The sequence below is a fragment of the Rhincodon typus genome, chromosome 32 (genome assembly GCF_021869965.1).
Source record: "Rhincodon typus isolate 14 chromosome 32, sRhiTyp1.1, whole genome shotgun sequence".
Lineage (NCBI taxonomy): Eukaryota > Metazoa > Chordata > Chondrichthyes > Orectolobiformes > Rhincodontidae > Rhincodon > Rhincodon typus.
Genome location: NC_063363.1, coordinates 29,957,469 through 29,972,644, shown reverse-complemented (window position 1 = coordinate 29,972,644; position 15,176 = coordinate 29,957,469). Strand labels below are relative to the sequence as shown.

The following is a 15,176-nucleotide window of genomic DNA, read 5'->3' as shown; positions in this document are numbered from 1 at the left end:
GAGGCTTAACAGATCTCAATAATCTCTGATCATTAACTTAATAAATGCTAGTTTAAATTTCAGGGAGTTGCATAGCCACCAAAACATAAACTCTGTTCACTGTAAACACTGCAGCTTCCCATATTTAAGATGTACAGACTAGATTTGTGGATTAAGATCATTGTGGATCTCTGATATTCTTCTTTTGCAACCAGCTGTCACTACTCTATGAATTCCAGCCCCATAAAAGCTACTGCCGTTAGCGTGCAGGAAATTTTTATTTCCCCTGCAGCAGGAACTAGGATGAACTGGGGAAGAACAGTGCTCGTAGGAACCAGTCAGCAACATCAAAGAAAGCTTTCCCCACATAGCTTACAGTCTCTACTGTAAGTGGCAGTGAATTCACGGTCTTATCTACAGATTGCATCGTGTTAGATCCATACCTGATCGTGTGGGAGTAGATGTGCTACAGATGACATCTGCAAACAAAGAGGAAAGGATTAAATAAGAAATTAGTTTAACACAAACCCTAACCTTTCCTCAAACAGAAACACCCTACAGTAGATTTAAAGTGAAGTGGCATCATTTTCAGAAAGGTAATTAATTTCATATCTTCACCAAATCCTAAGATCTTTATCTAATCTTTGCTAGGTTCACCTAACAAAACCTCTAACTATTAATTTAACTGCCAGTCCTTGCCCTGGTCATTTGTTGTTGGTGGGTATTAAATATTCAAACACTAAACCTGTAGGGTCGTCTGCTCTCAGGCCGCTTCTTGAGGACAAAATGCCCATTTATGGCCACTAGCATCTCATAGAGTCATACTCATGGAGTTAAACAGCACGGAAACAGACCCTTCGGTCCAACTTGTCCATGCTGACCAGAATCCCAAATTAATCCAGTCCCATTTGCCAGCATTTGGTCCATATCCCTCTAAATCTTTCCTATTCATGTACCCATCCAGATGCCTTTTAAATGTTGTAATTGTACCAGCCTCCACCACTACCTCTGGCAGCTCATTCCATACACACACCAGCCTCTGGATGAAAAAAGTGCCCCTTAGGTCCCTTTTAAATCTTTCCCCTCTCACCTTAAACCTACACCCTCTAGTATTGGACTCCCCTACCCTGGGGAAAAGACCTTGGCTACTCACTCTATGATTTTATAAACCTGTAGAAGGTCATCCTTCAGCCTCTGATGTTCAAGGGAAAATAACCCCAGCCTGTTCAGCCTCTCCTTATAGCTCAACCCTTCCAACCCCAGAAACATCCTTGTAAATCATTTCTGCATCCTTTCAGGTTTAACAACATCTTTCCCATAGCAGGGAGACCAGAACTGAATGCAGTATCCCAAAAATGTGCTGTACAGCCAAAACATGACCTCTCAACTCTTATACTTAATGCACTGACCAATAAAGGCAAGCATACCAAACTTCCTCCTCCCCATCCTGTCTATCTGCAACTCCACCTTCAAGGAACTATGCTAAAGAATATAGTCATGTATTTCTGAAAAGGCATTCCCTCGTGTCAGAATAAAGCTCCTGTAGTCAATACTCTCATCTTGCAAATCGCTGAGACGTAAACCTGACCTCAAATACAAACCTGACCTCTTATACTAATCTTCCTGAAAAGCTAGCATCAAACTCAAACCTCTGCTCACACCAACTTATCCTTAAGTGCTAACGTGGTCTCTAATCTAACGTCAAATGCTAACCTACTCCAAGACATAAATATACACTCAAATCATAACTCACCTACAAACAAATTGCCAAAAATAACCTATCTCTATACAATCTATACAATGAATACTTTTAAGACTGAAAGGCCAAACACCACCAGAAAATACTAAGCACTCATTAAGTATCAAATTATCCTTAAATACAAATCTATTCTCAATTTACAACCTATTCTGAAACACTAACAAGCCTTCAAGCATTTATTACATCCTTAGACAATTGTTAAAAAAGATGTATTCATTTTTTCTGATGAAGGGTCTAGGCCCGAAACGTCAGCCTTCCTGCTCCTATGATGCTGCTTGGCCTGCTGTGTTCATCCAGCACTGTACCTTATTGTCTCGGATTCTCCAACATCTGCAGTTCCTACTATCTCTGTATTAATTTCAGCTTCGTTTTTCTGTTTTTTTCATCACAGGGCATAATATTTACAGATAATCAGAATCTGATTCAGCTGCATAAGAATTGAACGTTAATAGGGTCAAATGCAGGTGGAAAGCAGTCTAGTGCTAATTCCCTGATCAAACAGTTTGAACAGGCTTGGGGACCGCTTTGTGGAACACCTACGCTCAGTTCACGACAAACAACTGCACCTCCCAGTTGCGAACCGTTTCAACTCCCCCTCCCCCTCCCACTCCTTGGACGACATGTCCATCCTGGGCCTCCTGCAGTACCACAACGATGCCGCCCGAAGGTTGCAGGAACAGCACGTCATATTTTGCTTGGGAACCCTGCAGCTGAATGGTATAAAATGTAAACTTCACAAGCTTCAAAATCTCCCCTCCCCCAGCCGCATCCCAAAACCAGCCCAGCTCGTACCTGTCTCCCTAACCTGTCCTTCCTCCCACCTATCCACTCCTCCCACCTCAAGACCCAACGCCATCTCCTACCTACCAGGCTCATCCTGACTCCTTGACCTGTCCATCCTCCCTGGACTGACCTATCCCCTCCCTAATTCCCCACCTACACTCACCTTTACTGGCTCCATCCCCGCCTCTTTGACCTGTCTGTCTCCTCTCCACCAATCTTCTCCTTTATCCATCTTCTATCCGCCTCCCCCTCTCTCCCTATTTATTTCAGAATCCCCTTCCCCTCCCCCATTTCTGAAAAAGGGTCTCAACCCGAAATGTCAGCTTTCCTGCTCCCCTGATGCTGCTTGGCCTGCTGTGTTCATCCAACTCCACACCTTGTTATCTCAGATTCTCCAGCATCGGCAGTCCCCACTATGTCTTGAACAGGTAGATAATGATCATCTCCTGACCATTTATAATTGTTTAGTTATCATCTACAGATCTCAAAACATTGTTTTAACTTCTTACCATGAGATGAGCGAGGGCTTGAACTACTGACAGGATCTGCAAACAAAGAGCAAATGATTAAATTTAATACCTACAGTGAATTAATACGACTTAAAGGGAAGTTTCCAGTTCCTGTGCAATGGAAGATCTAAAGAATGTAGTCCTTGGTTACCAGTCTAATTTAAATTACAGCTATGGTCTTTTCTGAGATATTTCATTTAAAATCTTCATCAACTCATGAATAGTCTAGCCTGTAAACAGCAACCTTCCTTAATGTCCCTTAATTCAGAGCAGTGAGAAGTTATATACTTTGTGAGGAATATGGAAAAACAGTTTACAATAGATGGCACAATGAAGAGTTGTACAGATATAGTACAAAGACATTGATCCATTTTGCAAAATTCTTTAAAGATGCCAGCGGGTTGATAAGATGGCTTAGAAATTGTGAAATTAGAAAGAGATACAGAACATTAAAATAAATCACACTAGAATGGTAAAAATCTCTTGCATAGTTTCAGTTGGGAGTATCACAGACTCCAGGAAAGGAGTGTAATCTAAGGATTTTGAAAGGATGCAAAGCAAATTTACGAGATGTTATCATGGATAAAGGATTTCAGTTGTGCTGAGCATTTTTATTATGGCTAACCCAGCGGCTGTAGGGCAATTTTTAGCATGGTTAATCCACCCAACCTGCACATTTTTGGTCAGTGGGAAGAAACCAGAGTGCCTGAAGGTAACCCACACAGACACAGGGCGAATGTGCAAACTCCACATAGACAGTCACCCGAGGGTGGAATCAAATCCAGGACCCTGGCACTGTTTTGGCAGCAATGCTAACCACTGAGCCACTGTGCTGCCCATTTTTTAGTGAACAGAGGCAGAATCTCAACACAAATGTACATTCAGACACAGGCAAGCTGAGAATTGACAGGATCGATCCAAGTAGAGCTTAAGCATATTCAAGCTAGTTGCGCTGAATAATCAGCTCTGAATTATTTTACGATGCCAACTTTTGGTTATTATCCACAGGCTTTGCAGCTTTGTGCTAAATCCTTACCTTGCCTTGTGCCAGTGGCCGAGCTGCTGACGGGATCTGCAAACAAGGACAAAATGACAAAAATTAAGTAGCTACAGTCAGCTAACTCAAGCTATAAAGGCAAGTTCTAGTCCCTGTGTCAAATACAATGGATTTGCTGCAATTGTATTCTTAATTTACATGTCAGATTTAAAGTGTAACTATCATCATCCTCTAAAACTTTATAAATCAAATCCTCACTGAACCACAGACTATTATGTAACCCTCTAACATTTTTGTTTAGCTGTAGATCCATAATTATAATTGGTCTGCTAATCCTGAAACTCTCACCTATGAGTCATTGCCTTAAATATCAACTATTCTTCAAACGTTGTAAAGGTGTTATAGTCCTCCTGGACCATAGGGCTGGTCTCTTGTTAGGCAGAGATAACTGGTGGTTGTTTAACCTGAAGGTCACCATACCTCAGGCAAGGGGAGAGGTTGAAAAGGAGAGTCCTTCATGGTAACCTCAGCTGGCATGAGAATTAACACTTATACTGTTAGTATTTTTCCACATTTAAAGCCAGCTGACCAGCCAGCTGGGCTAACTATAACATCCTTTTGAAGAGCTCTCTAGCCTGACAACTGAGTAAAAAATGTGCCTGTTCCTATCTTGAGAGGCATAGGAAGCTGTGATTTGTGAACCACCCATGTTCAGTCCTGTTGAGGATGACTGCATCCAAACTGCCTTCTCATTCGCCTGAGTGTAACATTGACCCCGTTGTGATGACCCTCCCTGCTGGTTGGGTCAGGGAGCAGCCTGGCTAATGTATACTGCAGTTATCCTCCAATTCTTAATGCCTGTCTCAAAGGGGAGTACAATGAAAATACTGTCATCTGATGGGATCATAATTGGCTACAAGCAATGGTAGGGAGGGCAAGTTGAGCAAAAATAGAGCCAGGGGAACGAGAAGACTCCTGAATGCATACATCTGCCAAGAATGCCATTCGCCTTATTGATGGTGGTCAACAAGAGGAGAGAGTAGTGCAGACAGGAGGGTATGTGGTTCTCAGGGAGTACCCTCTGAATGGAATGGACATAGATGGGCCGGGACATCAATTGCTAGAGACAGGCTGCAGCAAGCTCGCTGACCTCATGGAATGGTCAAGGGCAGTGACTGTATCTTCACATACCATACCGTACTGACCAAGCCCTCCTGCTGCTCAACACATCACAGCTTATGATTCACCTCTCCGCAGGCCTTCGCACGGATGATTCTGGGATTTCTAGCAGTCACGTACTCAGACTCAGCATGAATGAGTGTGAAGGAAAACGGTAGAAGGGGAGGATTGGGGGTGAGATGCACAGTGGGAGAGCCACGGTCACATCATCAGCAAACTTGCATTTCATATCAAAAAGCAAGATTGTTTCAGTATAGGTTCATCTGTTTTGATAAGATCAGGGCAGACTTTGATGTTTTTCTTTAAAAGGAATTTATTTACATGATATACAAGAGGATCACTGCAGCAGTCTCCCACTGTTCATCTCACCCCCAATCGTCTCCTTCTGCCCTGTCCCTTCATCCATTCACCTTTAAGTAGTTTTGGGGTGTTGAATCTCTCAGTCTCATATAACAGTTAATCTCAGTGAAAGTGAGTTTAGAAGGTACAGCATATTCTTTAACTTAATCAATCTGCTCTTTTATTCTCAAAAGCATCAAGTATCAAAACATCAAGTATCAAATATATCCAAATATCAAATTATTCCCAAATACAAATTGTAAATGGTCAGATGAAACCACACAAGTCATGCTTCTGCTAACTTAATACTGCACTTAAATTGAAACACATTACCCAGGAATGTGTAGCTGGCCAGATTTCAGAGTCACTTCCCTTCCTCCCTTTTCCTCCTTCCCTTTCCCTCTTCTCCCTCCCTTTCCTCTCCCTTTCTCCTCCCTCCCTTTCCTCTCCCTTTCTCCTCCCTCCCTTCCCCTCCCTTTCCTTTCCTCTCCCTCCCTTCCTCCCTTCCCTTCCTTCCTCCCTCCCTTCCTTCCTCTCTTTAATGGCTTGCTCATGCATTGTTTCTCTCTGTAAGTTATGATAGAGCACTCACATGACACTGGGTTTTATTAGAGACAAAAAAACTGCAGATGCTGGAATCCAATGTAGACAAACAGGAGGCTGGAAGAACAAAGCAAGCCAGGCAGCATCTGGTGGAAAGGAGCAATCAACATTTCGGGTATTAACCCAAAATGTTAACTGCTCCTTTCCTCTAGATTCTGCCTGGTCTGCTGTGTTCTTCCAACCTCCTGTTTGTCCACGCTGGGTTTTAGCCCTGATTTAGTTTCCATCCAATCAGAGACATCTACATTGTGTTGCTAAGGGCTGATTCTTCCAATTAGGGACCAGAACTGCATCCCTTCTCCTTGATTGGTCTGAGCAGTAGCCATTGTGTACGTGACTGTAGCATGTCCACTTGTTCAGCTTGAGCAACTCTGTCCCTCCATTTGAGCTTTAACTCTTTCTAGCCCTGCCCAACACCAGTTGTTAGAAATAGATTTTAATCAAAAGGTTCATGGCTAGTGAAAAAGTTCATGCATTCATTCACCTCCAAGTAGGTTTGGGGTTGTTAGGAATAGTTTTTAACCAGAAGACTCATGGCTAGTAAAATAATAGCAAATTGAAAGAACAAGGGTGCAATTCTGCAAAGATTAAAAGATTAGATAGAATATGAAGGAAAATAAAGAATGAATAAAAGATTAATAAGAAGGGACAAATTAAAGTTTATTAGACAGCTAGTGAGAAATATTAAAATGGATGAATTTCTACACGGCCACTTTCTCATTACAGAGAGACGACTTGTGGTGGTTTAACCTGAGGGTCACCACGCCTCAGGCAAGGGGAGAGTTTGAGAAGGAGAGTCCTTTACAGCAATCTCAGCTACAGTGGGAATTGAACCCACACTGTTGGCATTGCTCTGCATCACAAACCATCCATCCAACCAACTGAGCTAAAAAAGGAATGAATGAGTAAAGTGCTGTACTGGGTCAATCTGGGAATTAATAAAGGCAATGACAGATGATGTAAGCATCTGCTTCCACTGTAGAGGATATAATTAACATTCCAGAAGTAATTGTAACAGGGATGAAGGAACTTAATACAAATACACCATCAGGCAAAGTGTGCTGAGATAAATATTAGAACTAAAGGCTGACAAGCCCCAGGTATTGATGTAGTTCACCCTAGGACCTTAAAAGAAGTGACTAAATTTTTTTCTATTCATTTGTGGGATGTGGGCATCACTGGCTGGCCAGCATTTCTTGCCCATCCCTAGTTGCCGTTGAGAAGGTGGTGGTGAGCTGCCTTCTTGAACCGCTGCAGTCCTCCTGCTGTGGGTTGACCCACAATGCTATTAGGGAGGGAATTCCAGGACTTTGACTCAGCGACAGTGAAGGAATGGTGATATATTTCCAAGTCACAATGGTGAGTGACTTGAAGGGGAACTTGGAGGTGGTGGTGTTCCCATACTTCTGATGCCCTTGTCCTTCTAGATGGAAATGGTCGTGGGTTTGGAAGGTGCTGTCAGAGGATCTTTGGTGAATTTCTGCGGTACATCTTGTAGAAAGTATACACTACTGACACTGAGCGTTGGTGGTGGAGGGAGTGGATGCTTGTGGATGTAGTGCCAATCAAGCGGGCTGCTTTGTCCTGGATGGTGTCAAGCTTCTTGAGTGTTGTTGGAGCTGCACTCATCCAGGCAAGTGGGGAGTATTCCATCAGACTCCTGACTTGTGCCTTGTAGATGGCGTATAGGCTTTGAGGAGTCAGGAGGTGAATTACTCTCTGCTGTATTCCCAGCTTCTGGCCTGCTCTTGTAGCCACTCTGTTAATGTGGTGAGTCCAGTTGAGTTTCTGGTCAATGGTAACCCCCCAGGATGGTCATAGCTTGGCATTTGTGTGGTGCAAATGTCACTTAATTGAGACTGTAGATGCATTGGCTTTAACTTTCCAAAAGTTCTTAAATTCTGGAAAGGTCCCATCAGTTTGGAAAATAGTGGATGTGACTCCTCTGCTTAAGAAGTTAGGAAACAGAATGAGCAAAAGTAAGGCCCAGTTAGCCTAAGATCTTCCACAGTGAAAGTGCTGGACTCTATTATTGAGGAAAATATAGCATGGCACTTCAAAAATCTCAATGCAATCAAGCAGAGACAATATGGTTTGGAGAAAGGGATAGCATTGGAGTAATGTTATGGAGGGACTGGTTGGCAGCCTGCTCACACTTGCCCCATCCCTACAGAAGGAAAATTGTAAGTAAACCATCTATTCATTGGAAGCCAACCCTGGTGCTGTAGGGCACTAAATTGTCTAAAACATTCCCCCTCCCTCAGTGGGAGAAATTCCTGCCCTCAGGAGTTGCCCAGCTAATTCACCCACTAGTGCCATGAGCTCTATGCTCCTATAAACCTCCTTTCAAGAAAAATGGGAAGCCAATTCCCATTTTAACCAGCTCAGTTGACCCCTAATTATTCAAATACTGTTGGTGGGTGATCTGCCAATTTTGGGAGTGAGCTCAGGGATGGGTGTAGAAGATAGTGGGTTAGCCACCTGGTCAATATATTACATGCCCATCTACCATTTAACATCCAGCTAATGTTTGACTAATTTCGCTGAGTTCTTTGAGAATTAACAAGCAACATAGATGAAGACGGACGTGTGCTATACATAGGGTTTCAGAAGACATTTGACAAGTGTAACATCAAAGATTACTGCACAAAATAAGAATTCATGGTCTACGGGCAATATATGAACATGGATAGAGGATTGGTTAGATAATAGAAAACAGAGCATGGGCATAACTGTGTCATTTTGGTGTTGACAAGATGGAATAAGTGTGCTGCCACAAGGATCTGTGTTGGGACCTCAACAATTTACAATTTGTATCAATGAATTGAATAACGGCACTGAATCTTTGGTAGCGAAGTTTGTTATGACACAAACTAATTATGATAGTAAATTCTAAAGGGGACATAAAGGAATATAAATAGGTTGTGAGTAGGCAAAAATTAGGCAGATGGAGTGTGGTGTGTGTGTGTGTGTTGATAAATGTGAACTTGCTCACTTTGACAGGAAGAATAGAAAAGCAGCACATGATTTAAATGGAGAGAGATTACAGAACTCTGAGATGCAGAGAGATTTGGGTGACCTGGTACATGAAATTAATGTGCTGGTAGGAGTGATTAAGAAAGCGAATGGAATATTGTCACAGATGGTTTTCTCCACAATATTTCTGAAGGAAGCATATCTTTTACTGTACTCCTTTGCCCTTGTATAGATGGATCATAGAGGGGACCATCAGTCATGTATAGAAGGACTCTTCATCCATGGACATCTACCATGTGGTTTTTCCTGGTGACCTGAAGATAGTGAGAATACAGATTGCCCCAGGAAGAAGCCGTCACGACTCCAGCAGGTAGTCACCAACATGATTTATTACATAGGGTCGCAAACCAAGGCATATTGGTGGAATTACAGTCCTTGTTGCTCCTTACCTCTTTCGTTGACAGCAGTCCCACAGACCCGTATGTGCAATTGATGCTGCCATGCATCATTGGGAATCCTGCTATCCATGCTCGTCCTTTTCCTGCTTATCTTTTGATTAGAGAGAAAATAATGAAATTGCCTCTTTTTGCACAAAGGACGTTCATCTCTTCCCAGATGCAGAAATGAATGATATACTGGGTAATGTTTGCATTTTGTCTGGTTCAATCTGGAATAAACCAATCAAGTAGGAGTTTCTCCTGGATCAAGTGAAGTGGTGAGAATTGTTCTTTTTTAACCCAGGTTGGGTAGCACCTTCTATGGAGAGCATTTTTCCTTCTTCCTTGTGCAGTGTTTTCCCTTTCTGCAGCCTCTGCTCCATTTATCTGGAATGATCTCAAAGGCAGGCGATCATCAAATACAAATATATCCTTAAACACCCGCCTATCTTCAAACACCAAGGTGCCCTCAATCATTAACTGCCCTCAAGTACCTACCCTGAAACACTGATCTATCAACCAATTCTGGAGCAATTGAATTTTGTCATTGTTAAAAAAGCTTCATTAACTTCAGTAGTTTGCTTGTTTAACTTTGCTATATTCCAGACAATGTACGTGGTATTTCAGAGTCAGCATCTGGTCATACTAGTGTATACAGATACGGGAAAGTTGGGAGTTCACAGGGTCAATGTTGGAGTGGAACTTAGTGCCAATTTCCTCATCAAACTCATTGCACAGGCCATGATCAGCTCTTGACCATTTTACAATATCATTTTTTAGTTACAATCCACAGGCCTGGTAGCTTTGTGTTAAGTTCTTACCTTGTGTTGACCCAGATGTTGAGCTATTGACAGGATCTGCAAAAAACAAGCAGGAAATAAGTAAATTGAGTAGAACTAACACTAGTTATAAGGCAGGTTTCTAGTACCTGTGTCAGATATGATGGAAACTCTGGGGAATGTTCCACAGTTAATTTAAAGTGACTATCATCATCTTCTGATTTGATTTCAAATTTTCACTGTGCTGTGGGCCATTACCCAGTCTTTGAATTCTAGTCTCCTGAAGTCACTAACTCAAAGTCTGTTATTGAACACTTAATCCTGATCAATAGTCATTGGCTTAGCCATTGCCTAATCTTCAATTGGGGAAGTTGCATTGTCTTTTGGTCCCAATTATCTTGAGTATCTTGGGTACATTTAGGATACAATGGGATACAAGGGGAATGTCCAAGAGCTGGAGGTAGGTTCCAAAAATGACCCCTTTTTAGAGACCTTAATATGGGTTAAGCCTGGATAAATGAGGTATATTTAGGTCGAGAGGGAAGGCGTGATCTCATGGAGATATCAAAGAATAGACTGTTTGGAAATCAGCAGTTTGAAAGAAACCAATAATCATTATTGCTTATTTTAAATTATTGATCAAGTCATAGTTTATCCAATTACTTTGAAATGACTCCAGAAATTTCCACTCTGCGTCTCTACCCAAGAGACATGGAAAAATATTGCCTTAACTTAAAATACCTGAGAGATTTGAAACAACAAAAACATAAATTCCTGGAGAAACTCAGCAGGTCTGTCAGCATATGTGGAGAGAAAACAGAGTTAACATTTCAAGTCCAGTGACCCTTCTTCAGAACTAGAAGCAGCTCGGTAAATGTGGTATTTATGCTGATGATGGGGGAGTGGGAAAAGCAAGGAGTGAGTGGCTAGGTGGAGACGGAGATCAGAAAGAGAGATTAAAGAGGTTAGGTGGACAAAGAGATTGTTGATAGTAAGCCAGGGAAGATGAGAATTCAGATAGATGATAGAGGACTATCAATAGGTGAAAACAGATTGGATGAGCATGACAAAACCTCGAGTTGTGGGGATAGATAATCGACATGGAAGGAGGTGATTATGCTCTGAAATTGTTAAACTCAATGTCTAGTCCTGAAGGCTGTAAGGTACCTTGGTAGAAGATGAAGTGTTGTTCCTCCAGCTTGTGTTAAGTTTCACTGGAGCACTGCAGCAAGCCTCTGACAGAGATGTTGGCCAGGGGACACAGTGATGTGTTGAAGTGGCAGGCAACTGGAAGCTCAGGGTCATTTTTACAGAGACAGTGCAGGTGTTTCACAAAGCTATCATCCAGTCTTGCATCTTTTCCTCCTCAATGTAGAGCAGACATTGTGAGCAGTGAATGCAGTAGTCTAGATTGAGTGAAATGCTGGTAACTCTGTGCTTCATCTGAACAGTGTGTTTGTGGCCTCGGATATTGAGGAGGGAGGAAGTAAATGGACTGGTGTTGCACTTTCCGCAATTATATAGGAAAGTGCTGTGAGGGTGTAGGTGTTGTTGTAAGTGGAGGGAACGTGCAGAAGGCTGAAAAGGGAGGGGAGGGGATTATGTGCATGGTAGTGGCACCCCACCATAGGTGGCAGAAATGGCAATGTATGATCCTTTGCATGAGTGTTAACCCTGCTTTTTCTCCATAAATGCTGCCAGACCTGCTGAGTTTCTCCAGCAATTTCTGTTCTTTTTTCAGATCCCCAGAATCCTTAGCTCTTTGATTTATTTCAGTGTTTAATTCACTGCCACATCTCTTCCAGGTATGCCCACCTTGAAGAAGTTCTGCTCCCCTCTCCAACAGGATTTCTGATCTAATCTTTCTTCTTGTTCACCATAATTACTTTTGTTGTTGGGTCTAGAGTTTGACAAAATATTTGCCAAAACCCGTTGCCACAGCCACATCTCATTCCTCAGTGACTGCTCCAGCTCAGACTCACTCCAGTGGATTCCAACTTAAACTTCATCCTTCGTGTTTTGAATCCACCCAGGATTAGAGGTACCTTTGTGATATATAACGTTCCTCAGACAGCTGCTTTTGCTTCATTCTGAGATCCATAGTCAGTGCCACGCGTCGCCATATGCACAATTTCGACCTTTCTCTCCATTAGCAGCACCTCACGCTGGCACAGAAGTGCCCTGCCCTGCCAGCTTGACCTCATTCTCCTGCTTGTTCAATGTTTTAACATGAAATCTTTTCCCTGAAACCTTTTCTCTTTTAGGCTTTAAGGAGCGCAAGCTGCAACAACTCAGTGACCCACACCCCTCTATGTCCCCTCCCTTTCCTTGCCTCCACCCCTTCGCCTAACCAGTATGTAGTATACGAAACAAGGTAAGTGAGCTTGTGGAGTAGGTTGAAATTGGCAAGTATGATGTTGCGGGTATCACAGAGACATGGCTGCAAGGGGATCAGGGATGGGAACTAAATATTCAAGGATGCACATCCTATCGAAAGGACAGGCACATGGGCAGAGGGGGCAGAGTGCCTTGTTAGTAAGAAATGAAATTGAATCGATTGTAAGAAGTGATATAGAATCAGAAGGTGTAGAATTAGTGTGGTAGAGTTGAGGAACCGCAAAGGAGAAAAGGTCCTGATGGGAGCTGCGTACCGGCCTCCTAGCAGTAGTCAGGATGTGGAGAAGAAAATAAATCAGGAGATAGAAAAGGCATGTAGGAACAACACTATTGCAATGATCATGGGGTGTTCAATATGCAGGTGGACTGTGAAAATCATGTTGGTAACGGATCCCAAGAGAATGAATTTGTGGAATGTCTTTGAGATAGGTTTTTTTTAGAGCAGCTTACGTTAGAGTCCACAAGGAACAGGCAATTCTGGATTTGGTGATGTGCAATGAGGCAGATTGAATTTGGGAGCTTAAGGTGAAGGAACCACTAGGGAACAGTGACCATAATACGATAGAAGTCACCCTGCAGCTTGAGAGGGAGAAGCTGGAATCAGATGTAACGGTATTACAATTAAGTAAAGGTAAGTACAAAGATGTATGGAAGAAGCTGGCTGGAGTTGATTGGAAGGGGAGCGTAGCAGTGAAGACGATAGCGCAGCAACAGCAGGAGTTTCTGGGGGTAATTTGGGAGGCACAGCAGAAATTCATCCCAAGAAAGAACAAATATACCAAGGTTGGGAGGAGGTGCAGGGGAGGAATGAAGCAACTGCAGCTGACAAGAGAAGTCAGGGATAGTATAAAAGCAAAAGAAAAAGCATACAATGTGGTGGAGATTAGTGGGAAGCCAATAGATTGGGAAGCCTTTAAAAGCTAGCAGAGGATAACTCTAAAAGCAATAGCTGGGGCAGTGGGGGACGGGAAGAGAAGATGGAAGAAAGGTCTGAAGGTGAATAAATAATATGGACCAGATAGACTACACCACAGAGTTCTGAAAGAGATAGCTGAGGGAATTGTGGAGGCGTTGGTGGTGATCTTTTAGGAATTAGTGGAGTCAGGGAGGGTCCCAGAGGACTGGAAAATGACTAACGTAACACCCCTGTTTAAGAAGGAAGGGAGACAGATGACAGGAAACTATAGGCCAGTTGGTCTGATCTTGGTCAATGGGAAGATTTTAGACTCCAATACTAAGGATGAGATTGCGGAGTACTTGGAAGTCCATGATTAAATAGGGCTGAGTCAGTGCGGCTTTGTCAAGGGGAAGTTATATTTGATAAATCTGTTAGAATTCTTTGAGGATGTAATGAGCAAGTTAGGGAAAGGAGAACCATGGGATGTGGTCTATTTAGATTTCCAGAAGGCCTTTGACAAGGTGCTGCACAGGAAACTGCTAAACAAGATAAGAGCCCACGGTGTTAGGGACAAGGTACTGGCACAGATAGAGGATTGGCTGATTGGCAGAAGGCAGAGAGTGGGGATAAAGGGCTGTTTTTCAGGATGGCAGCTTGTGACTAGTGGAGTTCCTCAGGGGCCTGTGTTGGCACCACAACTAATCACGTTATGCATTAACAATCTGGATGAAAGAACAGAGAGCATTGTTCTTACATTTGCAAATGACACAAAGACAGGTGGAGGGACAGGTAGTTTTGAAGAAGCGGGAGGCTGCAGAAGGACTTAGATAGGCTAGGAGAGTGGGCAAAGAAGTGGCAGATGGAATACACGGTGGCAAAGTGTGAGGTTATGCACTTTGGTGGGAAGAATAGAGGTGTTGACTATTTTCTAAATGGGGAAAGTCTTCACAACGGGACTTGGGAGCCCTAGTTCAGGATTCTCTTAATTTTAACATGCAGGTTCAGTTGGCAGTTGGAAAGGCAAATACAATGTTAGCATCCCACTTGAGAGAGCTAGAATACAAGAGCAAAAGAAGGATCACTGAACCTGAAACGTTAACTCTGATTTCTCTTCACAGATGCTGCCAGACCAGCTGAGCTTTTCCAACAAATTCAGTTTTTGTACAAGAGCAACGATGTACTGCTGGGGCTGTGTTTGGCTCTGGTCAGATCCCACTGGGAATATTGTGAGTGGTTTTGGGCCCTGTATCTATGGAAGGATGTGGTGGCCTTGGAGTGAATCCAGAGGAGGTTTACAAGAATGATCCCAGAGATGAAGGGCTTTCCATATGAGAAGTGGTTGAGGACTCTGGGCCTGTTCTCAATGGAGTTTAGAAGGATTAAGGGGGATTCTATTGAAACTTAGTGTACTGAGTGGCCTGGATAGAGTGTAATTGGAGAAGATGTTTCCACAAATAGGAGAGACTAGGACCTGAGGGCACAGCCTCAGGTTGAAGGGGCGACCTTTTAGAACTGAGATAGGGAGGAATATCTGAGATAAC

General features: G+C 42.9%; 1 protein-coding gene across 5 annotated transcripts in view; it reads right to left on the bottom strand.

The window, feature by feature from the left end:
• hepacamb (hepatic and glial cell adhesion molecule b) overlaps positions 1-15,176 on the bottom strand; it is a 361,487-nt gene that overhangs the window by 28,425 nt on the left and 317,886 nt on the right. For 4 of the 5 annotated variants that reach the window (XR_007265349.1, XR_007265348.1, XR_007265350.1 and 1 more), the window contains exons 1-4: positions 6,138-6,174; positions 4,067-4,102; positions 3,031-3,066; positions 423-458 (exon numbers count right to left, since the gene is read on the bottom strand). Coding sequence is in view for 1 of the 5 variants with exons in the window: in XM_048615454.1 (XP_048471411.1) it covers positions 4,098-4,102 (5 nt within the window). In the remaining 4 variants the exon portion in view is untranslated. Of the gene's footprint in view, positions 1-422; positions 459-3,030; positions 3,067-4,066; positions 4,103-6,137; positions 6,175-15,176 lie in introns of those variants that run through there. The other variant, XM_048615454.1, reaches the window with a different exon arrangement.